General features: G+C 40.6%; 4 protein-coding genes across 5 annotated transcripts; 2 read left to right on the top strand and 2 right to left on the bottom strand.

The window, feature by feature from the left end:
- Positions 1-212: 212 nt before the first annotated feature.
- her13 (hairy-related 13) lies at positions 213-3,243 on the bottom strand. The gene is made up of 4 exons (XM_085916318.1): positions 3,046-3,243; positions 2,892-2,978; positions 2,710-2,791; positions 213-2,426 (listed from the first exon to the last, which is right to left on the bottom strand). Exons 1-4 carry the CDS (start codon positions 3,130-3,132, stop codon positions 1,981-1,983), a joined length of 702 nt encoding a protein of 233 aa, XP_085772444.1. The 5' UTR covers positions 3,133-3,243; the 3' UTR covers positions 213-1,980.
- Positions 3,244-6,122: 2,879 nt separating this feature from the next.
- her8.2 (hairy-related 8.2) lies at positions 6,123-7,144 on the bottom strand. Its single transcript, XM_085916947.1, has 4 exons — positions 7,082-7,144; positions 6,885-6,980; positions 6,720-6,798; positions 6,123-6,466 (listed from the first exon to the last, which is right to left on the bottom strand). The coding sequence occupies exons 1-4, from the start codon at positions 7,142-7,144 to the stop codon at positions 6,123-6,125; spliced, it is 582 nt and encodes a 193-aa protein (XP_085773073.1).
- A 1,901-nt stretch (positions 7,145-9,045) lies between these two features.
- Positions 9,046-17,288, top strand: cab39 (calcium binding protein 39). Of its 2 annotated transcripts, none has more exons than XM_085916949.1 (9): positions 9,046-9,365; positions 12,507-12,662; positions 12,768-12,932; positions 14,047-14,165; positions 14,307-14,475; positions 14,829-14,888; positions 15,117-15,182; positions 15,666-15,809; positions 16,033-17,288. In XM_085916949.1, the coding sequence occupies exons 2-9, from the start codon at positions 12,549-12,551 to the stop codon at positions 16,219-16,221; spliced, it is 1,026 nt and encodes a 341-aa protein (XP_085773075.1). In that variant the 5' UTR covers positions 9,046-9,365; positions 12,507-12,548; the 3' UTR covers positions 16,222-17,288. The 2 variants fall into 2 exon arrangements, with proteins under 2 accessions (XP_085773075.1, XP_085773074.1); XM_085916948.1 differs by having other exon boundaries at positions 9,046-9,289.
- Positions 17,289-18,317: 1,029 nt separating this feature from the next.
- On the top strand, positions 18,318-22,961 carry itm2ca (integral membrane protein 2Ca). Its single transcript, XM_085917081.1, has 6 exons — positions 18,318-18,556; positions 20,380-20,526; positions 20,685-20,873; positions 21,196-21,306; positions 21,740-21,890; positions 22,012-22,961. Exons 1-6 carry the CDS (start codon positions 18,464-18,466, stop codon positions 22,101-22,103), a joined length of 783 nt encoding a protein of 260 aa, XP_085773207.1. The 5' UTR covers positions 18,318-18,463; the 3' UTR covers positions 22,104-22,961.
- Positions 22,962-23,063: the final 102 nt, after the last annotated feature.

The raw sequence follows: 23,063 nt of genomic DNA on the forward strand, positions 1-23,063 counted from the left end.
CCATGTGCTGTACTTGTTTTGACTGTGTGCAATCAAAACTACAAACATCTAAAGTTCAATATGAAGCAATTATTATGGATCTTGAATCATTCAATTCCCTTGTGCAGTGTTCAAACAATGGCGAGAATATTATGAGCAAGTGCAAAAATGTTGTTTCTTTACTTGAGTAGATCTTTCACATATATGTACTTTATTTACATTTTGGACCACTACATTCCAATTCATTTGTTTATTACTTACATGACAAAATAAAATCAGACTAAATTGTTTGCTGATGTCATGTCAGCATTGCAGAACACAAAGAAAAAGAAAACATCTGAAGCTGATTGTTCTGTTGATTGGAATTGGAAATAAATGTGCTCAGAATAATTATTGGTGTCCGTAATAAACCCATACGGTCTTTAATATCCATAAAAGATTTATGCGACAAATAATTTTCAGTCTGGAGGCAAAGGATCGGCAGAATAGCTTTGATGGTTTATATCCAATAATAAACTGAAATGAAGAACTACATGCAAAACAAACGAGTAGCTATATTAGTGGTTATTTTTGGTGAAAGCTATTAAATCCAAATTCTAAGTTGGCAACATTGATTTCAACTCGAGATGATTCTGACACATGAACAACTCGTCACTCACAAAACAAGAAATTCTACACAAAACTCTTCACATTGAGTCACATAACTAGCTCAAGCTTTTCCATCCAAGTATTTTATTAAGCAAATACAGAGATCGATACTTTATAGCAAGACAACAATTCTAAAGGAGTTTACAAGACAGATAAACTACAAATCTTTATGAAATACATTAGAAATATTTATATTAATCAGAGGCACTGCCAAACTTACATTTTCTAAAAGAGCTTGCTTCTCTCCTTACAAATGCTATATACAGTACATGACAGTTATTCACATAAAAAAAAAAAAAAAGGGCTCAATTCCTCATTTGTCCTTAGTGGCAGAACGATAAGTGAATATTGTGAGGAAGAGTGTCATCATCAGGCCACATGCCTTTGAGGAAAACGACGTCCATCCAACCATTAGACTGGCCGACTACATTTAATCAGACATGTCAACTTTTTGAGATTTATTTTGGCATTGATTCAGAATCTGCCCTTGTCTTTTCTCTAGCACAAAAGGTTTTCACCAAACAATAATAATATGTGCTATAGTAATATATTGATTAATATTTATGAATGAATGGTTAGGTTCTTTTCTGAAGCGTCAGAGCTATAGATGGAAAAATCCATATTGTTTTATAGGTCAAACTTAAAGACAAATAATGCAAATATCTGCCAAAGCTGATGTGCTAGGAGGTAAAAAAAAATTAAAAAAAGATGGTTTTGAAATCAGGGTAAAAAAATATGTTTAGGGACACATAAAGCCATCTCTGATTAAAATTTGCTGTTGACCAGTGTTATTGATATTTTTTTTCCTCGTTGGGGTCAGCTTTGGCGAGGACAACCTGAACTGGTGGGCAGGGCACAAATAGACAACCTTTTACACTCTAATTTGTATCCGTGGACAATATGGAGTCTTCATTTAACATGGCATACATGTTTTCGGAATGTTGGAGTAAATCGGACTTTAAAAAAAAAAAAAAAAGGGAAAACATGCAAATGCCACACAGGTAGCTCAAAACTGAGCTTGGGGAAGCAGATGCGCTACCCACTACTTCATTGTGCTGCCTAAAGGAAAAGCCACTCTTCTGAAATAACCAAGCCACAAAATCCAATGGACAGTTGCAGACGCTTTCAGTTGGCATGTGCAAAGAGACGTGGGGGGAAAAAAAAAAACATGAACCATCCTAAGGATCCACAATGTCATTGTGAAGGTGAGTTGTGGAGAGCATTTGTAAATCCATGGCCGTGGCAACTGTACAAGAGTGTGTTCATTCGTAATTAGTAAGTGTTTGTTTTGGGGTGGAATTTTTCCTCAAGGGCGCCCATAGATCCACGCAGCCCATGGAAACTGGCGGGCTCCTACCAGGGTCTCCACATGGACCTGGAGTAGGTCACGGTGGGCGTGCTCAGAGCTTCTCTGTTTTCCAAAGCCTCCGCAGTGCTCTGGTTGTGCTCGCTGTCGGTGTCGTCCAGATCGGAGCACGAGTCCTCGCCGGACGTGCCGGAGGACGACCCGCTGGACACGCTCCTTCCCCCGGGGGAGGCCAGCGTCGAACAAAGCTGGTCTCCGCCTCCGCGCCACGTGCCGTCTGCGTTCCCGGATGTGTCTGCAATTAGATCCATCAGCACATCCTGGAGGTGATCTTCGTTGAGTGGCATGCATTCCAGAAGGTGGTTGAGAAGCTCGGCGGCTACTGTCGTGTCGATGCCGGGACAGGTGGACACGAACATGTGGACCTCGTGCATGCACTGGATGTAGCCGGCTGCGAAGCGCTCGTTTGCTTCGTGGCTCAACGTGTCCGCTTCTGTTGGAGGAAGCAGATTAGGAAAAACTCAAAGTTGGTGGAAATGGGACATTATTTTTTTTGTAAATAAATATGACGTTGGATATTTTGTGATCTCTCAAATCTCAGATGTTGGGGAATCACTGAACTCATCCACCCCATGCAGCAGTTACTGACATTGATCATTTCTGAGCCTGGATATCAAGAAGCACCACCAATGAATTTCATTTCAGCCTCCAGACTTTCAATTTTAAGGATGATTGCTTATTTCCTCATATTTGAATGATATGGAAAAGGTCCAAACCTTTGGCTCTGCTCTTCAGGACGTCCTCCACCTTCTTCACCGTCATCTCGAGCACCTCCGCGTTCTCCATCTTGGAATGCAACTGTTAATAGGGGGATTGGAAATGATCAAGTTAACAATAAATTCAGAATGTCATTTGAAGAAGATGAAGCGCGCGCGCTTGCGTGCGTGCGCGTACTCACGTCTGCATCTGCCAGCAAGGTCCTCAGCTCCTGCAGACTCTCGTTGATGCGAGCTCGCCTTTGCTTTTCCACCAGAGGCTTCCTTGTCTGCAACACATTACAATTCCACATGATTATTCCTTTGCAGCCCAGTGCGACATATTCTCTCGCCTACCTTCCTGTCCACCTTCTGGATGCCATAGTAGCACTCCTCCTCTTGCACGTCAATGTCGGTCTTGCTGTGCCGAGCAGAAGGAGCCATGTTGCGTAGTCGAGCTTTCAGTCCTCTCGTGTTTATTGTGCAATACAAGTGAGACGTGGTGCAGTCGCCGGCTGACTGTTGTTAGTATTTATAGGGGCTTATTTACATGTGAATAGGGGCCGAGCTGCTCCTGCTGGGGGACAACAGAGCGCACACGGCAGCAGCCAATAGGCAAGCAGCTCTTTGTCTCTGGTCAGCAACGCAAGAGCAGCACAGACTTTAATGAGAGACTTTTTCTGTGTCAAAGCAGCGACCACTTCATTTTTCCCCATCTGTATGCAAAACTTAAGAGTAAAAGCCACAGATCATGCGATACTCGTCATATTTATTTATTTATTTATTTATATATTTATTTATTTATTTATTTATTTATATTGCAAAAATCCCAGAAGATTTCTTCCAAGCGTTGCCTATTTTATAATACGATATGCAAAAATTACAATTAATTTACTTTAATATGATAGTCTTAATACTGTCCTCTTGTGAGCATTGTCCCACTAGTGTATTTGGCATATAATAATAAATAATGCACATATCTATTTTTGCATATGAATAAGGAAGTTAAGGTCCATTAATCCTTGTCATATGTATTTGTGTTAACAGTGGGTGCAATTGTGTTATATTTAACACATTTGTGTTTGATTTTCCTTCCACTGTGTTTTTATTTTGTATTCATTTCGTTTTAAAACACACAGCCACTTAAGGTTGTAAATATCAAGATTTGCTTTGTTTTGAATGACAGCTTATGGTATAGATTTCAGTGTAGCAAAGTATGAGACCAGTGTTACTATTTTTTTACTACTGCTGAAAAGGTTTAGAGCACATGAAGGTAAAAACAGTCCACAAACATAGCCAAATGGCTGATGATTTGTGCAAATGTTTGAATGGCCAAAATAGGCCTATATAATTGGTCGGCCGATTAATTGGTAAGGCATTTAATTAATTCCATATATTTTTTTGTTTTTGCCATAACAATATGCAGCCCTGTATGAGATAGCAAAAGAGAAATGAGATGGCATCCATTACAACATATGTATAGTCTGTGATGTACATTGAAGCGAAATCATTCAGATTAGAGTTAAATCAATGCAAACTACATCTAAAATGATGAATCTAAGATTGAAATATTCAAATATTTCTAGTTGTCATCATAAAAACAAAAAAAGTTCTTGTATTGGATCTGGATGTATTCCTTAGGCAAGTTTTTGTCCCCTTTCTTGCTCGCTTTTGTGTCCATGCCTCAGCAGCTCGCCTCGCCTGTTGGGTGGTTGTAATGTGATGCCTTCAGTTGGCAGCTGCTGCTGCTGGCGGCCCCTCGGCCCAAACAGAATCAGCCGGGGGAATTAAGGGCCCTTATCCAAAGAAAGCGACAGGTGTTGCATGGCCCGTGTCTGCTGCATATGCGTTTGTTGACTTCTGATTTGTGTGCAACTCAACTGTATGCAACCTCCTAACATTAAGATTGTGCTTCTACTTTACTAAGCCCGCACTTCAAATATAAATATTGTGAAATCAGATTATTTTTTTCTCCCGCTCGAGTGGAATATCTTTCTTTTTGCATCATAGAATCTCTGCCCTGTTGTGATCGTTCTGTGCAGTCTATTATTATGCAAACGAGCACTACAATGGAGCGGCTTTGATGAGAGATGCGCACAGTAGTCTCTGGATAAACAAATACCGAGCACGTTTACGCACGGAAATGCCACTGTTGCGCGTCATTCTGTAAGAAGCGTCAGTAAAACTCTACTGCCCCAAATGAAGGAAGCGTCTCAGACCTTTGAAGTGGAATGGTTTTGGCACCTCGCCACCCCCAGAACCCCGCGCCATATCTTTAATGGTGCGGACTGGGAGCAGCTGTCCCGACCAGCCTTTGTTGGAGGGCTCGATGAGGGACCGGGCATCCCCCTCTGTGTCCCGCCGCCTGGCTCCCATGAAGGGGGCCACTCATAACGACCATAATGAAGGAGAATGGGCCATATGTACAGCTTTGAAATCCCATTGATGAGTTACAACATCATTGCCCAGAATATACCCGCGGTTGGTCTCAGCACTGCATTATGGGAGAAGTGCATGTGACATTGTTTTTCCTAATGTATTTATATTTAATACGGATTAGACTTTTGTCAGGTGTAAAAAAAAACAGCTTACAGTGTCACTTCAAAACAATTAGTAAAGCACCACACAAAGTGATGACAATCACAGAAGTGTGATGATAGCCATAGAAGTGGACATAAAAAGTTATTGCAATTAGCTTTGCGTGTTCGCTGTGTTCTTTGTGTAATTGTATATGTGTGACTCGGCATTATTTGAGTGGAGTTGGGATTCCTTTTCATTTCAGTACCTGTTCAGTACCTGTATGCTGATTAGCATAGAAAATAGATGGATGGAAGGATGGATGAACGGATGGTTGGTTGGATGGATGGATGGATGGATGGATACAGTACAAAGCCTTGGACTGACATGTCTAAACAGCAAATCAGTGCAATAGAAAAATTCAAAATGTCAACAATGGTATTTTACAAAAGAGTCATTGCAAATGCGGACATTTCTTGTAGTCTGAGTGAAGTCTTTGCAGAAAAGTCAAAGCAAACAGTTGACCCAGTTGATCAAATAGCAGTCAGGACAACCTCAGTAAATAATATATTTTATTGTCATCGATATTAATTCAGCACAAGAATCAGACAAAGATCTATGCAATGGCAAGAAAGTGAAAGAATGAAGGAAAGAAATACATTATAATGGCAAATAAATAGCGTGTTAACACAATAAATACATGAAAGATTAATAAGAGCCTTCTACAATGCAGGCTACGAGAAGTCAACTTCGGACAGGAAGTACTGCGTAAAGGTCTTTATAGAAACATTATAGCACACCTAAAACAATAACGACTGGAACAAAACTGCCCCACGTTTGTCTTTTGAGCAGCATATCTATAAGATACATAACAGAGGTTGGCCTAACAACATGCTGATGGAATTGAATTAGGAGCTTCACCAGGGCCGCCACATCTCCAGCATCCCCAAGTGGGAACCGCGGAGCACAGCTCTATCCTGGCGCCCAGAGACGGCAGACGGGTGGCAGCCGGGCCGCTCCCTCCTGATCGAATCGCGTTGAGGTCGAGCACCTTGACTGACTGGAGTTCCACGGACATCATTTCTGGCTGTGGGCTGTAGCGTGTGCTCTTCAGTGGACCTCGGTAAGGACTTGAGCAGGTGGTTGAGCAGGCGGGAGCCGAGCGTCTTATCCATCCAGTCACAGGTGAGGAGCATGTTGTGTACTTCATGCATGCACTGGATGTAACCTGTGCTGTATTTCTGCTGGGCCTCCAAAGGGTCTGCAAGGGAGGATGGCTGGTTAACATAGCGCCCCTAGTGGTGACGACGTAACCTGCATCAGGCGTTCCCTCCCAGAATGTTCTCATTGAAACATGTACAATGTCATGAGCAATTTCTCGGATATTCTACAGGCTTCTATTTCCAAAAATGATCATATATATTAAAAAAATTGAAATGACATTACAACATTACTCCTAAGGCACTATTTAAATAGTACAAGTTGCATCACACAAATTGGGCAAAGATGCTCACCATTAAGTTTATTTATCTGGATATTTTGCAGATGTTTCACTGTCATCTCGAGTATGTCCGCTTTTTCAAGTTTGGATTGCTGTTGAGAGACAAAAAGAGACTTTTCATAAAGTTCCTTTCTCTTCAGCCTTTCTGATCAAGAGCTAAGACACGTAAAGTACTCACATCTAGTCTGAAGGCGTTGATCACGGTCTCTTTTAATTGATCCAAGCAGTTGTTTATCCTCTCGCGCCGTTTCCTCTCGATCAGAGGCTTCCGCATCTGTAAAGAGCAGAGGTTAAGATGTGTCACAGCTAAGCAACAAGTTGTACGTTTGTCTCAACAAACCAGAGAATGATTAATAGTATAAAATGAAGGCACACCTTGCGCTCCTCTTTTGCACTGGTGTGTTTTCCTCCAGCGTGTGCCATCGATGAAGCAGTCATGATGCTGGAAGTCTCCTCTCTGAATCTCAGTGTGTCTCTAGGGCCCTCGGCGCGCTACGTCCCTCCTATTTATACAAACACGATTAGCATGTGAATACAGCAATTCTTTGGCTGTGGGATTTTCCCACACACACTCAAGACTGCCAGGTCACTGCCTCCATTCAAAAGATTCACCCAGAGAACCAACCGGCCTGGAGGAGGCGGGGGGAAAAGCACGAGCAACAGATGTCCACCCTGAAACCATGCACTCCTTTGCAAGCCTCCACCCATGGAAAGTTGCAAGTTTCCTGCTCTCCCAGAGATGAACAAGGGTGTGCAGTTACCATGTATTTGCCCTGGGGAGCCCCTCAGCCATTCTTCGCGACAGCAACGTTATATTACACCTGCAAAGAGGCCAGAGCTCCACTCCCAAAGGTCACAGACAGACGGAAACAAAATGTTGACAAATCGCCAGGGAATAGGGCAGCACACGTGCATACACATTGGGTGTGCATATATTGTCCAGTCAGGAAGTGAAATGTCCTTGAATTGTATAGCAAAGCATGTGAAATGTAATTTTCTCTGGTGAGATTATTTAAAGTATTTTTCTTCTTAAATAAGTTATTTTTGCCCTCACTGAGCCACGTGTTTGCAAGTGTACGGATGTTGGTATTTGGTTAGGGTTCCTAAAAGGTTGCAAACAATTGCGTTTCACGTTGAACATGGTGAAAATTTGATGGTGACAAGAGAAACTGTTTGCAAACATTCAAATAGTTTAGGAATGTATGGCTAATGTCGATGCAACTGATTGCAACATTCAACGACAAACCCTGAAAAAAAAAAACCAGCATCTTTGCTGCTCTAAAAATGCCTGCAGTGTGCAATTTGCTGAACAAGGGACCGTCTGACTTTGTACTGGCGAGTGTCGAGCATCTGCTTTTAGACGTTTTGCTGAGCAGATGTCAGATTGACCACATGCCCAACCTATCTTTGGACGGAGCGTTGAAACGGGGGCCCGTGCACTGAAGCCACGCGACTGCCAGGCGAATGCTGGGTCGTGGGAACAGAAGATGAACAAAGGCTTGTATTCATGCAAACCTAATCAGCATGAAGAGAGTAATGACCCCCAGAGAGGCTGGAGAAGAGGAGGAGCCTCTGGCAAGGTGACCAGTGCTAGCAGTCATCTTGAAGTGACACTTGAGGTCCCAACACAAATTATTAACATTAATTATATACACTATTTAACTATTAATTGTTATCATTAACAGTTTATTCATAATTTATAATCAATAACTCTATAAATCTATTTGTGTCTAAAAAAAAACATCCATCCATCAATTTCAGTCAAATGACATGTACTAAAGAAATGTTTGAAATTAAACAAGGATCCATGGTGAATAGATGTTTATCTGGATGATGCCTGGTGATCTGGTTAGCAGTCCAGGGTCAACTCTACTTCTAGGCTGTATTACTAGAACTGTGGTACACTACTCTATGTTTGAGTTTAGATTTTTTTTAAATGATAAACAGAGTATTTACCAAAATTCATTGAGAGTTTATGGCCATATAAGACAAACAAGAAAAAAAACCAGCAACGTCACATATGAATATGAACAAGAAATCAAATTTAAAACCAACAAAATAACTCAAATTAAATTTGATGGAAGAAAATGAAAATGTATAGTTCTGAAAATATCTATTTGCTTTACCGATATATTGGCTCTCCTCACTTTCTAAGTATAACTATTATTTTTAAGAAATCATCACGTGATGCACCTTGCCTGAAATGTTCGCTATGATTATGATTGAATGAACAACCCAATTGGGAGCTCCACAGTGCGGTTGACCACCGACTTGATGAAGGGTTCAGCGCGTCCCCTAGCGGACGTTCAACCGCATTGACTGCACCGCATCAGACGGACAGAGGGGGGCGCGCAAGACACGTGACGGTGACAGTGACGCTTCTGCCAATGTTACCAGCCGGACACAGTCAGCAGGGTAGGGGGAACTGGGAAACTGTGGCTACACATACACAACTATCTACCGTACAAACAAGGGGGCACGACGACGCAGGAAAACAAAGCACTTTTTGTTCCGAGGAGGGCCTGCGTTGCCTTTTACCGACGTGACGAATTGGGGGGAACGAGTGAAAACGCCGTTCACGAGGTAATCTGCTGCATTTCCAATTGACATTTGTGAAGATTAGATTGTGTGACTACATAACATCCGAAGCCCTAAAAAGGTATCTCTCATTTCAAACGTTTTAGAATGACTGACATTTGTCTTGATGACGTCAGGAGTAGTGGGTTTAGCACATCTTAAACATGTTGTTAGTGTCATAGGCTTGCTTGATTGTGCAAAGCTGTCGCGCGGAGCCTTTGCCAGGCCTGGCCATGCTAAGCTAGCTCAACACCGTTATATTGTTGACCCTTCGACGATCATATTTTGACAGCCAGTGCTCTCGCATAATTCCAAGGAGTTAAAGCACTTGAAATGGTTTGGAAGCTGGAGGCCTGTCACAGCGCTGACAACCACGCTACAACGCACGCATGTATTCCAATCCAGCCTTAAACCAGCGGTTTGGTGAGCTGTGATTGAAACGTAATAGGCCGCATTGCCTCTATTAAATATGATTCTCATTTTGCCGCCAGCCAAATCACTACGTACTATGGCACACACACTTTGATGCTGTGTCTGTCTTTGCTACGCAATGAATGAAAGTATGCATTGTGCCAGCTTGGCGCAAAGTTGGCAGGCGTTAACCCATCACAAAGCACGCATGGTTGAACACAGATGGGAGGTCCTCAGCTTCATGTTACAACAGCATAATGGGCTGTTAGCTTTTATTTATGATCGCCTCCCCCTGATTTTAATTAAGGTTGTCAGAGAAGGCTATTAAAGAAAGTATATCAACCTAATAACAGTCCGACAAATTGATGATCGTAGGTGCAGTCGTTTGTTCACTTCATCGTTGCTACAAACCCACAAAACAATCTTACTCCGACAGAATTTATTCCAGAATTTTTTTTGCGCTGCATCATAGTCACTTGTCTCATTTTTTATGCTAATAGCTCTATAATGATGTAGCCAGCCCAGCAAACTAAAATACGAAATAATTTGAAACCAATACAGCTCAGCTCAGACAATATGTTGCAACTCTTGTGATGCATCACTTAGGTAGTTCAGGTGGTGTGGCACTGTTTACTGGTTTGTATAATATATCTTCGGCTCGTTCGCTTACTGTTGGAAATGTGTGAATAGGTTTTGGTTTAATGATCACCCCCAACATGCCAAGTAGCAGTCATTGGAGCAGCAGCAGCTGATGGAACCTGCCATATGTGATACCTTCCTATTTGCGTCACTGATACTGAAGCAGGTCAGGAGTAGAAAGGCTGCCTCGCTGGATATGTTAACAAGCATTAGTCAGGGTGAAAGACGGATTTGGCCACCTGGGAAACTTGAGGTGTGTCCAGATTATTAAGGGTGGAACATGAAACAAACTTCTTATGGCTAATCGTGTTGAAACTAATGCTTTTATTGGTTGTAAATATGAATATTGATGGGTTGCAGTTTCATTCCTTGCTGGGCTGGATTTTTCGTGTTGGTGCAAAACAACCATGTAAAAATAAATAAAAATTTAAAGGGGAAGTCAATTCAAAAATGGTCTTTATAATCATTTGTTGTATGTGCTCGCACTAGTCTAAACGTTGTATTCTAGTTCATATTGTGTTTGTGGAATATGAATTGAGCAGCAAATCCAAATGGGACCACAAGATAATTCTCCGGTTATCCATATCGTTCATGAAACATTTTTTTATGCCACAAACGCATACCGCTTCATTACTTCATTACTATTGGAAGACACTTACTTGATGGGGTACAATGTGGTCAACCACAACTTTCCATAAATGTTTAGTTCCAGTGTTTACCCATGAGTGACACTAACCTATGAATGCTACTGCTACTACTACTATGAGTCATGCTATGATGCAAACTTCATATTGAATATTGTTGTCATAGTTTTCATTCATACTTGAATGATCTGTTTTGTAGTAATGGGAAAATGAAACTTCACAATGCTTCATGAACCAGATGTTTTTTTTGGTTTTTTTTACTCCTCTAGAGCGCACTCTTTGTTCAACACTTGACATTTCTGAACCACTTTTAAACCAATAGTGCCATCTAGAGGTAAAAAAATAAATAAAACTCAACTGGTTCATGAAGCATTATGAAGCTTCATTTTACCATTGAAACTATTTTGGCTACCTAAAAGTGTTTAAAATTACAACAAAGATGTGGTTTGCAATCTTGCTATCTGTTGAAAATATTTGTCTGGCGTGAGTCTAAAGTAACTAGGTGGGGTCCCTGTAGATAAGTGGCCTTGTTTTGTAACTCAAGTTAACCAGCTCCAGTGAGATAAGGTTGTCAACAGCTGTTTATGTGTGTCTTTGGTCACATGGTTCAGGTTTGAGAAGCAGAGATATTGACACAGTTAACACAAGAATTGTGCTTGCTTTAGTTGACTATGTTGTCATTGTGTTAAATAAAATATGTTGTATGTGAGTATGTTTATATCGCGGTGTTATTTATAACATACATTTCTTTTAACATCATGATAGTTCTACTAACCATGTTAATTTTTGTCACCATAATTGTAATTAGGGGTTGACCGATGTGTGTGTGTGTTTTTTTTTAAATTATAACCGATGCCAATATTTAGAGGTCAGGGTCAACCGAGGTCAGGGTCAACTGATATGAGGTGCTATAAATATATATAGATATATATATATTTATATATATATTTATATATATTTATATGTATGTTTCTATATTCCAAGTTTATTATCATTTGTAGGAGAGGCTGTACTGAGCTTTATGCATTGTGTCAACACAAGTAGTTCTTCAAATCAGTCTGACAAGATTGAACTAGTATTAAAGATGAAGGAGGGGTTTAGAACCACAGCATTTATTTTTTTGCTTCTTGACACCCAATGCAGCAATTTGAAATCACAGGTCAATGCAGATTTTTCATTTTTATATTTGCCTTTCAGATCTAGATGTACAAGTACTCCATTGACAACTATGGTTAAAGTGCCGATATGAATTTTCATCATCATTTTGTATTTAAAATGCTGTACGCATTGTGTGCTGATGTTAGCTTTGCACTTACGTATGGACGCACATGGTATGCTCTTTATCTATTGTTATCATTTTTGTCAGCCTCTGTACGAGCATGTCTTCTGTCACGTCTGGGTGGAATATTTTTTAACAGTCACCTCTGTGCATCACCCTTTCACGCAGTGTTGCAATTATCTTGAACTTGCTGAAACGTGTCATACGGTATAAATTACAATTTCGGTTCCATCTTTTTGTAACAACTCAGGTGGAGCGCGCGCTGATCAGTTTCTCGTGGTAACCCACCGCCATGCCGTTCCCCTTTGGCAAGTCCCACAAGTCGCCGACAGACATCGTCAAGAACCTAAAGGACAGCATGACGGTGCTTGAAAAGCATGACATCTCTGACAAAAAGGCTGAGAAGGTAAACTGAGTCTCAGAAAAATGGTTCCTGGGCTTATTAAATATACCATACATTTATGCATTATGTAGTAATTAATTCAGTCTTCACATGTGTCTACTTATTCAGGCCACGGAAGAGGTGTCAAAGAGCCTGGTGGCCATGAAGGAAATCCTTTATGGGACTAATGAGAAAGAGCCCCAAACCGAAGCTGTGGCCCAACTCGCTCAGGAGCTATACAACAGCGGCTTGCTCAGCACGTTGATAGCTGACCTACAGCTCATTGACTTTGAGGTAAAAGCTTATCGACGAAGAAGACAAAGCAAAGTACCATGTACCTATCTATGAAAAATGACTTTGTATTACATATGAAAGGACGTATGGTACTTTGTAAGCTAAGTATTGCATTTTTAGGGTGGTAATTGGTGTAAAAAATGTGAGAACCATTCTTCTACATGTATGATAAACAATTGGTGACTTCCCGGTTGGTTAAATGTTGACAACCACACATTACTAGTTTTAAGTGGACATTAGAAAACTTTCAATCCATTTTGCCTCTACTGGTTGATGTTTGATAGGTACCTGGTATTGTTTGACGTTGAACAAATGTGTTTTTACAAGAAGTACCACTAAATAGCAGAAGACGTCTTAAAATACGGATTGTCAACTCGTGGTCCGCGGCCCTCTAGTGGGTCATGGCAGTATTGCAGGTGGTCCGCAAAATTGGAAATGGAAAATAATAACATTTTTAAGAATAAAATGGACTTATTATTTAGACTTGATTTATTTTCCAGTTAATTTTGCGAATCATTTACCCATCCAAATGGTGTCAAATGTAGCTGAGATTCCCAAAATAGACGCACAGATGCAAATAAATAGCCTGTATAGGTCTATCCTCCTTTGGTGCAAAATAAAATAATATAACACCAAAGCAGTGGTCCCGAGTTGCTTCTTGGTTATAATGGTGGTCCCTTAGACAAAACTAGTTGAAATCAGTCTTAAAACAAATGATTATAGGTGTGGATCTAATTGTTGCCTGTCCCATTTTCTATAAATTATTCATGGTGTTTTTTTTCCATGAAAATAAAGAATTGAGTCAAGTCCTGGTCTTGGAAAAACATTGACAGTGACACCTTCTCTGGGTTTGTGTATAACAAAGCCCCGTGTTTCTGCTATGTGCCACGTCAGAGCTGCTCACTGCTGCTTCCTTGACTCATGCACTTGTGTCATGAGTGGCTGTGTTGTGTGATCTGCCACTTCTCCTTTCACACTCCTGAATACTTCCGACTGCTAGAGTATGGTGGAGAAATACACACCACCAAACAAAAATTGGAAGTGTGTGGCCATGTTATCTTCAATGTCTGTGCTTTTACCACAATGAGTTGGTTATTTATCATTTCACACACAGGGCAAGAAGGATGTCGCGCAGATCTTCAACAACATCTTGAGACGTCAAATTGGCACTCGAACACCGACGGTGGAGTACCTCTGTACCCAGCAGAATATACTCTTCATGTTATTAAAAGGGTAGGTAACATTTATCGGGTGTGCTCAAATCACAATTCATCTATTGAGGAGTAAAAAGGGAAAAAAAAAACAACAACAACCATACTCTTAGGTGTTGGGTTCATATGTGTTGTTCAGTAGGCCTGTTGTTGTTCTGCGCAGGTACGAGTCTCCGGAGATTGCCCTAAACTGCGGAATCATGTTGAGGGAATGCATCCGACATGAACCCCTGGCCAAAATCACACTGTGGTCGGAGCAGTTTTATGACTTTTTCCGATATGTGGAGATGTCCACGTTTGACATTGCCTCAGATGCGTTCGCCACTTTCAAAGTAAGAAGGCTGCATTGTGACCCACAAACATCTGTTTTGCCGACTGAAGTCATGTAAGATCGTACCATTGACAGAAAGGTGCTTGATGCATCAATGTATGCATGCTCTTAAGAGCAAAGGGCAACATTTTAGCTATGATAGACATCAGTCAATTATATTTTATGAGCTGATTTCACAATTTTATTTGTATGGTGATCACGCCATCAAATTCAGTTTTTATTGACACGTATTACCTTTTACGATTACAACTATGACATTAACCTAAATTATACTTGACAGTGGTGTCTAGTCAGCAAAAATTGAAGTAGAAATTGTCAAGGCCAAATCTACATTTGTTGTGAATTTGATTGTAGGACCTCCTTACAAGACACAAGCTACTGAGCGCAGAGTTTCTGGAGCAACATTATGATAAAGTAAGTGTACTAAGTTTGCCTGTCTGCTTGTGATGTGTGACATTGATCCACGTAAAGTGTGTAAGACATTATCATTGAGGGAATCAATGATCTACGTTTACTGCTGAGGTTTGAATCCATCAACAATTTATTAAATTGTTATCAGTCATACAGTATCTCTGTCAGGGCTACGTTGCCCCCATCAGCTAATGTCCTGTTTTGTTTTGTTTTTTTCCCCCCTCTATGTAGTTCTTCAGTGAATACGAGAAGTTACTCCACTCTGAAAACTACGTGACAAAAAGGCAGTCTCTCAAGGTAAAAAACACAGGTCTACAAATCCAATGTAATAAAATGTTATTCCTGATCACTTGTCAAACCAAATCAAAGCCCCAAAACATACAGAAATTCACCTCTTCTATTTCTACATGTAAGCACATACAGTTTGTCTAAAGGTTGACTTAAAAATGCAAAGTTGAATAAAGGTCCGGAATTTCGAAATCAGGGGCCCAACTGACTTTTCTTCAGAAGGGGATTCAACACTGCACATTTTATTCGTAGCGCAGTAGGCACACATTCAAAGAAAGTTATTTACAACCTTTAAAATTTCTTCCTCATTCCTCTGCTCCATGTTTGTAAATGTCTTACTATTAACTCACTCTTTCATGGTGTCAAGGATTGTTTTTTTAAGATCCCTACCATAAGCACCATCTAGTGGCGAACCATTCCCATTTTTTTTCTTGCCCTCAGATACTATGAGTAAATGAATAGCTCATCTGTTTTGTCACTCTGAATTGACAGTTACTGGGAGAGTTGCTTCTTGACCGCCACAACTTCAGCATCATGACGAAATACATCAGCAAACCCGAAAATCTGAAACTCATGATGAATTTGTTGCGTGACAAGAGCCGCAACATTCAGTTTGAGGCGTTCCATGTTTTTAAGGTAAAGTAATTGAGAAGAAAATGAAAAACACAATACAATCTCGTGTGTCAAAATCTAGTCGGAAAATAATTTACAAAGCTAAACATTATGTTGTGCAAAATGTATCCTTCCATCTTTGCTTCTTAAAAATTACAAGACCAAAAAAAAAACCTTTTTGGCAACCAGCTTATGATACCGCACTCTGCACACACTTGAACATGTGCTTTCTCGCTTCCTGTGTCAGGTGTTTGTGGCCAACCCCAACAAGACGCAGCCCATCCTGGACATCTTATTAAAAAACCAGGCCAAGCTCATCGAGTTCCTCAGCAAGTTCCAGAATGATAGAACAGAGGATGAACAGTTTAATGATGAAAAGACCTACCTGGTCAAACAGATCCGGGACCTCAAGAGGCCCACCCCGCAGGAGGCCTGAGGCAAAGTGCCAAGGACAACGAGGGAGGCGGGGCCACCACTTCCTGACCGCTCAACACCTGCTTAATGGACCCATCAGCTGCTGCCGTTCTGGTTTCTAAACAAAAAAAAAGCATTTCAAAGTTGTTGGGAAGTTGCCAGCCATCAAGTGAACATTTGTCCCCCTCCCCCCTTCTAGAATTTTAGTAGATGCTGCTGCTTCCATGCACCTTAACCCAAATACGGTCCACAAACACAGAAGTCCATCATAAATAAAAGTTAATGAACGCCTCCTACTTGGTACACACATAGAAGTCAGGATTTTTTGTCCTAATGAGTACTCATTAGATATGAGTATTTGACCGACACTTACATAGACACGTTCTGAAAGATTATGGCCTCAAACCTTTATGATGGAAATGGTACGAGATACATGGTTGTTTGCCGCCTGCCTTGGAAGGTGACGGAGGGGCATCGGCGCGTGATGGCGGCACTGCCCCGACCCTGCCAGTGTTGCTGCCATGTTCGGACTGGTCAGACTGACATGCACATGCATGCGTCAATGCCTTCGTCCAATATGGTGTTTGTGTGTGTGTGTGTGGGGGGGGGCTCGCAAATGCCATGACACACAGTAGTCTTGACCTCCTGAGTGCTGTTAACTAACCCAGCCCTGAGAATGATTGGGAAAAGCAAGAGAGATGAAACTTGTGAAAACCCAAAAGTTCTCTCTGTATTTTTTTTTTTTTTGAATAGTGAGAACATGTACATATGGACTTTTGTTTTGCTTTGTAGGTTTTTTTGTTTGTTTACCCTTAACATAGGAATATAATATTGGTATTTACCGTAAACATAACGTTAATGGTAATCAAATTTCTAAACCTTCATGAAGCAATTGTTTTTACATTTCGTTTTACTGCTGAGATGGTTGCTGGGTTTCTTGTTTGTAACTTAAAGGGTCGCTCCCATATTTCCTACCCAACGAAATATGAATAAAATGTGCAAAGAAGGAAAGTGAAAGGCTCAGAAAGGGCTCCATTCTGTCTTTTTTTTTTTTTTTTTTTAAGCAGCAGCACCTTGCTGGTTGGGTTACTCTAACATCTCTCCTGGATAGAAAAGGAAGGTTGAGATCAGTAGTCCTTTAGTTAAAAGCCAATTGCCTGCTTAGGAACCAACTGCAGATTGGAGGAAAGGACCCCAAGGGATATCCATTCCTCAATATCAGTGATTGTATTTCCCCATTGAGCTATTGGCTTATTTCTTGAGAAGTGCTTTTGTGGTATACTTAACAAGACCTTGGTAGCTTTCCAACTATCTCTAAGAGTCTTTTAACGGAATCGAAATCCAGTACAGTTATGAGTGTTAAGCATTTGTGGTTGGGAGAATTGGGCGTGATGGTTTGTCCTTATGGTACGTAAACAAACCTATGAACAGAATTGCAGTGAGTTGACATAGTCCACTATATATAGTAGATCAAACAGGTAATAAATACCTGTGCAGGCCACAGCACTGCTCAGAACCCAGCCCCTCCCTCCACGCACATTGAACATGCATGTTCCTACACTGGCTGTGCATGATGCTGTACTAATGATGTTGTACTGGAATTGTTCATTTAACAACTTTGAAATGTCACATTGAACTCAGCTTGTATGCAGCTTTTCAGCGTAAAACATATGGGTGCTTTCGGAAGTGTCAAAGTCCTGAGCCGAATGAGAATAAAGACAAAAAAAGTTTGAAATGAAATAATGCTGTTATTTGATGGCTTCAACACACTATTCAACCACAAAATAACCACATACCCAAGTTTAAAAGACTCTCGTGCATAAAACGTACCAAGTGCATGAATGAGTAAAATCAACTCACACAAAATGTGAACATTGTTGCAGTTCTGTTTACACGGAAGCAGAAAAAATACTATTAGGCTATGCTGAGAAACCTCCAATATCCTAAAAACAAGTTTACTTTGGAAAAAAAAATTGATCAAGGTGTTAAATATCTAGATATTGCTAGTTTTTCAATGACCTGAATTGTTTAAATGTGACCACAAAGTACGTGGAGAAAAAAAACAGTACCCTTACGAGGCCCCTTTAAGAATGGAAAAAAAGAGAGGGGGGGGCACTTCCGGTTGAGCGAGACAAACAAAAAGCAGTAGAGCGGTGAGAAGGTTTCTCGTCTGAAAGGTGAAGGTCTCGTTTGTGGCCATTTATTCAACACGATCAGTAGAACAGACACACAGACACGCATATTTGACACAAACATACTGAGACATGGTGAAGATTACTTTCCAGCCTGTTGCGGGACAGAAAGGAGATAAACAAAATGATGGCGACAAGACCGAAATCCTCATTCCTCATCCGATGGTGAGTTCACCTTCTTTTTTCCTTTTATTTTTTATTTTTATAATGACTGTTATGGTGTTAACAATGTTGCCTGTGGTTAATCTATTATAACGCGGTGTGAGTGTACATCATGTACCTGCACGCCATGACACCGAACGCCATTTGGTTGTCTCCAAAACCTGCTTAAGCTGTGATGGCTTCCTCTTACAATGCGCTCATTTCAGCGTCCATTGAATTTATTTCTAACACACGCGTGATATTTTAATCCTCAGAGGACAACACGCGAAGCCATTTGTGTCCAGTGATATTGCAGCCTATATATTGAATATTGCGGTCTGCAACGACTTGGAAGATTTACCCTCACAATCCGATCTCCAGTCTTTCACCTCAGGCTAGGATTGAAGAAATGCACCAGGATTTGCTGACAAGATGGCAGATGCAGCTGCCTGCAGGATCATATTTAAATGTTCACAGCTAGTGAGCGATGCACTCGTCATCTAATGACGTGTGTGGCAGTATTTCTGCACACCTCATTGCAAGATGAAAATGAACAGGAAATATATTGACAAACTGCAGTGCTTTTTTTTTTTGTGCATTCCTGACTTGGTGCTTTCGAGGGAGGCAAATAGGTCTCGTGGTGCGTCACGCTTTCAGCTGGTGTGAAATAAAACACTCCATCTCTGTGGGAAGAGAAGAACACAAAGGGTTGCGTGTATCACAGAATGTGTTCACACATACACAGTTGTGTCCTTGTTCCTCCCCAAATGTTCCCGTTCAGAGTGTCATTCACACAGATAAGGAAGCGACGAGTAGGCACTGCACATCTTGTCCAAGGAAGAAGCAAACTCAGCTCAAGCATTGACAATCAACAGAGGAACACTAAAATGTTTGGATTAATCTTATGCATATCGTTCATACTAGTTTCATGACCTTATTATTATTATTTTTTTAACATTAGCAGTAATAAAAACAACAGTAGTGCTCAGATTCACACCTCAAATCCCCAATAAATCGATGGAATAAGTGATAGGATCGTTGATTTGAACAAAATATGGGATAAATAAAGCACTGTAGAAATGCACTCCATTTCCCATTACAGTCGAATATGATTTTTTTGTACTTAGATGTGTTTTTCGCTCAAAAGTACAATAAGTAACACATTCGAGTTGGTTCGCTGAATTGAAATGAATAGCAAACGCAGCAACTAACACAGCTGTCACAAACAAATCTTTTTGGTATCGATTATCCTATGATTCCACCGATTAATCGGGGATGGCCACGATATGACAAATTCTGATTCACCGCTGATTCATAGCCTACTACAGAGTGACACCCCGCCAAAAAGCAGCACTTGCAGATGGGCTGTGAGACTGGAGGCGTTTATGTTGGACTCACAATATCTTGTCTCATCGTGGGTGTCTACTCGCCAAGGACTCGCATCATTTCCGGTGTTCCTTGCAACATTTGAAACAGTTTAAAAAAGGGAATTTAGTTGCACAAATAGAGTGATGTAATACAGACACTTCTTGCAGTACCCCGAAACAATCTACAATAACTGTTCAATAAATCCTATCTGTAAGATTAGGAGACTTGAATAAAACCAGCTTTAAGATATTTGTCTCTTCCAGTTGAATGTAAAACATAAAACAAAAGAGAATCAAGCATGTTTTTACAAAGTGTTCAATCAAAACCGTATAATCTTGTCGGATTAACTCCATTTTAGTAGGTAGGGAACCTTCTCTATTTCTTTTTCCCTTCTAATTACGACACATCCAATAGTACTCAACTTTAAATTTGGACTTGCCTATATACAGTACAAATGTTTTATTATTTGTGTTTCTCAGGAGGAGGAGGATGAACTTGTCCTGCCTTTGCGGCCCAAGAAGTCGCCACTCAACGGGCTTTGCTGCCTAACGTTCGGCCTGGTTATCTTCATGGCCGGTCTGGTCCTCTCCTCCATCTATGTGTACCGCTACTACTTCATACCTCACGTAGGCCATCTTTTTTTTTTTTTTGGTCATTACTGCGAAATGCACATTTCAAAGCTAGGGAATGAAACAGTGGGTGTTTGTTGATGTTTTTTTTTAATCATGAGTCATTTTGATTAACTTTGAGAAAATGTTTCTGGCCTGCTTTGACATGAAAACAGGCCCCAGAGGAAAACTTGTTCCACTGCAAGGTGGTTTACGAGGACTCTGTGTACGCACCGCTCCGTGGGCGACAAGAACTGGCAGAAAACGTTGGCATCTACTTGGCTGACAATTATGAGAAGATCACTGTGCCTGTGCCTCATTTTGGAGGCAGCGATCCTGCTGACATAATCCACGATTTCCACAGAGTGAGCAATTTGATTTGTACTTGTACTCGATGTACACTTTGTTTCACCCACATAGAGCATGCATTCATTTATAAGGATCAAGGATTTCATCTTGTGTTTGGTCTGCAACTTTCCATCGCTATTATTTGTTTTGAGATCATGTTTGCTTTATAATTTATATCTTGAATAATTTCAAACTAGCTTCAGAGTTGTTAGCATACTTCCCATTTAGAAAATTACCAGAGACCGGCTGCTGAAATGTCAAAACATACTGTATGACTTCAAACATTTTAAGATATGTATATTTTTATCTTCATCCGCAATAAGCAGTTTTGTTTTGCAGGGATTGACTGCTTACCATGATATTGCCCTGGACAAGTGCTACGTGATTGAGCTCAACACCACCATTGTGATGCCCCCACGTAACCTTTGGGAGTTGCTTATCAATGTCAAGGTAATGCATTCATCGGGATTACTTTGACTGGTATAGATATCACGATGAATAAAATCGATTATTCATTGATTTCAATACAGTTTTTGCCATATCATGTGAAATTGTGTATGTTGGTAGGACAGGAAAATAATCCTTAAACTCCAAATATATCTTGAACGAATCAGAAAAAAATGCTACATAAAAAAGAAAAGAAGTAAAAAAAACAATTTACTAAAATCAATAGCAATAAATAAATATGAATACTGGCTTTTCCTGCTATGCACACTTTGGCCTCTTAGGGGCAGTGTGGTGCCATGCCTAAAATGAGTCATGTTATAAAAAAATTCATTATTTTTTTCATGTTTTTTTTTTTGTAGTGTATATTTTTATCTATTGTGCGTCAGTCAGGAACCTGTTCCCTGTGATAATTGCTTTCACTGTTTTCTTCCTGTAGAAAGGAACATACCTGCCGCAGACTTACATAATTCATGAAGAGATGATGGTGACGGGCAAAGTGCACAACATGCGTCAGCTTGGACCCTTCATCTACCGCCTTTGCAACGGCAAAGACACGTACCGCTTGAACCGCCGTGTCTCCCGCAGACGTGAGTAATGGAGCACAAAAAGCTATTTGGAGGTCATTGACCGGCTTTGGTAATCTGATCAAAAGTGTGGTTTAGGTGCTCAGCAAGTGTGTGTGTGTGTCTCGACACTTTTCTCTCACAGGCCTCACCAAGCGAGAGGCGAAGGACTGCCACCGCATTCGTCATTTTGAGAATACATTCGTGGTGGAGACGGTTATCTGCGAGGAGGCGTGAGCGGGATGGATCCTAGTCGCCTCCCCAGCTACTGTAGCACCCTGTGGATTTGATCATGTTGCACTTTACCACTCATTTGACGTCTTTATGTACTTCTTCATCCTTTGCTTATTTGCCTCCCCTTTTTCCATGAGCCAATCTTTGTCCCATCATAAGATGCAATAATAAGATGCAGGTTCTCTCACAGGATTTCCATGTAGCCAATCCTTTTGGCCTCTGACCTTCGGGAGTACTACGATGGTTACTGTTGGTAGGAGAGATGACTCTCTTTGTGTGTTGTCAAAGTGATCTTTTTCTTTTTCCTTCTGCTTTGGAAGCTAAATTATCTGTGGGTTGAGTATCACGGTAACGCAAAAATAGAACACAAGCTTTAGCGTCGAAAAAAAAAGCGCTACAGTTTGTCATTTCTTGATCTCTGTACCGGAAAGACCAAACCACTGATGATTAGTTGCTTGCATTTTTGCTTTTGCTTATTCATTTTGCTGGTAAGAAAAGAAGACATCGCTGGGCATTACTGGGCACGACTTCCACCCTTGAAGAAGAGCCATAATTAGTTTTATTGCCCATCATGTTTTAATATAATTTATTTCAAGTAATGTATTTGTGAATCATTTAATAGTATAATGTATCTGTCCCCCCCACCCCTCCTCCTCCCTTGCATGTGTTTTTGTTATTTGATAAACTGTTTTGTAAGATGTATAACGCCTTAGTCCAGACTCAAAGACTGGACTAATGTTATTACTAATAAAACAGATGGGTGCGTAATATTTGATGTTAGGTAATTACAACCAACTTTTATCTGTATATATTACCTGCCTATGAAATTCTGTCTGTGAATAAAGTTTAAAAAGACTGTCAGTAGTGTATATATTTCTTATTTTGATGTCTAAGAACTGTAAATTGTAATAAAAGGAGCTCCATATTTTAATCTAGATCTGCAAATGTTCCGCACACATCTAA

This window comes from Syngnathus leptorhynchus, chromosome 7 (genome assembly GCF_054491065.1).
Source record: "Syngnathus leptorhynchus isolate UIUO chromosome 7, UIUO_Slep, whole genome shotgun sequence".
Lineage (NCBI taxonomy): Eukaryota > Metazoa > Chordata > Actinopteri > Syngnathiformes > Syngnathidae > Syngnathus > Syngnathus leptorhynchus.

What these genes read in the sequence shown, in the direction of transcription:
- her13 (XM_085916318.1), bottom strand. Translation starts at nt 3,132, where the DNA reads ATGGCTCCTTCTGCTCGGCACAGCAAGACCGACATTGACGTGCAAGAG. An exon ending in CCTTGCTGGCAGATGCAGAC is followed by an intron (nt 2,792 to 2,891) that starts GTGAGTACGCGC and finishes CCCTATTAACAG; the next exon opens with TTGCATTCCAAGATGGAGAA. An exon ending in CCTGAAGAGCAGAGCCAAAG is followed by an intron (nt 2,427 to 2,709) that starts GTTTGGACCTTT and finishes TTCCTCCAACAG; the next exon opens with AAGCGGACACGTTGAGCCAC.
- her8.2 (XM_085916947.1), bottom strand. Translation starts at nt 7,144, where the DNA reads ATGACTGCTTCATCGATGGCACACGCTGGAGGAAAACACACCAGTGCA. An exon ending in TCAACGCCTTCAGACTAGAT is followed by an intron (nt 6,799 to 6,884) that starts GTGAGTACTTTA and finishes GTCTCTCAACAG; the next exon opens with CAATCCAAACTTGAAAAAGC. An exon ending in CCAGATAAATAAACTTAATG is followed by an intron (nt 6,467 to 6,719) that starts GTGAGCATCTTT and finishes CCTCCCTTGCAG; the next exon opens with ACCCTTTGGAGGCCCAGCAG.
- cab39 (XM_085916949.1), top strand. Translation starts at nt 12,549, where the DNA reads ATGCCGTTCCCCTTTGGCAAGTCCCACAAGTCGCCGACAGACATCGTC. An exon ending in CTCTTCATGTTATTAAAAGG is followed by an intron (nt 14,166 to 14,306) that starts GTAGGTAACATT and finishes TGTTCTGCGCAG; the next exon opens with GTACGAGTCTCCGGAGATTG. An exon ending in TGGAGCAACATTATGATAAA is followed by an intron (nt 14,889 to 15,116) that starts GTAAGTGTACTA and finishes CCCTCTATGTAG; the next exon opens with TTCTTCAGTGAATACGAGAA.
- itm2ca (XM_085917081.1), top strand. Translation starts at nt 18,464, where the DNA reads ATGGTGAAGATTACTTTCCAGCCTGTTGCGGGACAGAAAGGAGATAAA. An exon ending in GCTACTACTTCATACCTCAC is followed by an intron (nt 20,527 to 20,684) that starts GTAGGCCATCTT and finishes ACATGAAAACAG; the next exon opens with GCCCCAGAGGAAAACTTGTT. An exon ending in AGTTGCTTATCAATGTCAAG is followed by an intron (nt 21,307 to 21,739) that starts GTAATGCATTCA and finishes TTCTTCCTGTAG; the next exon opens with AAAGGAACATACCTGCCGCA.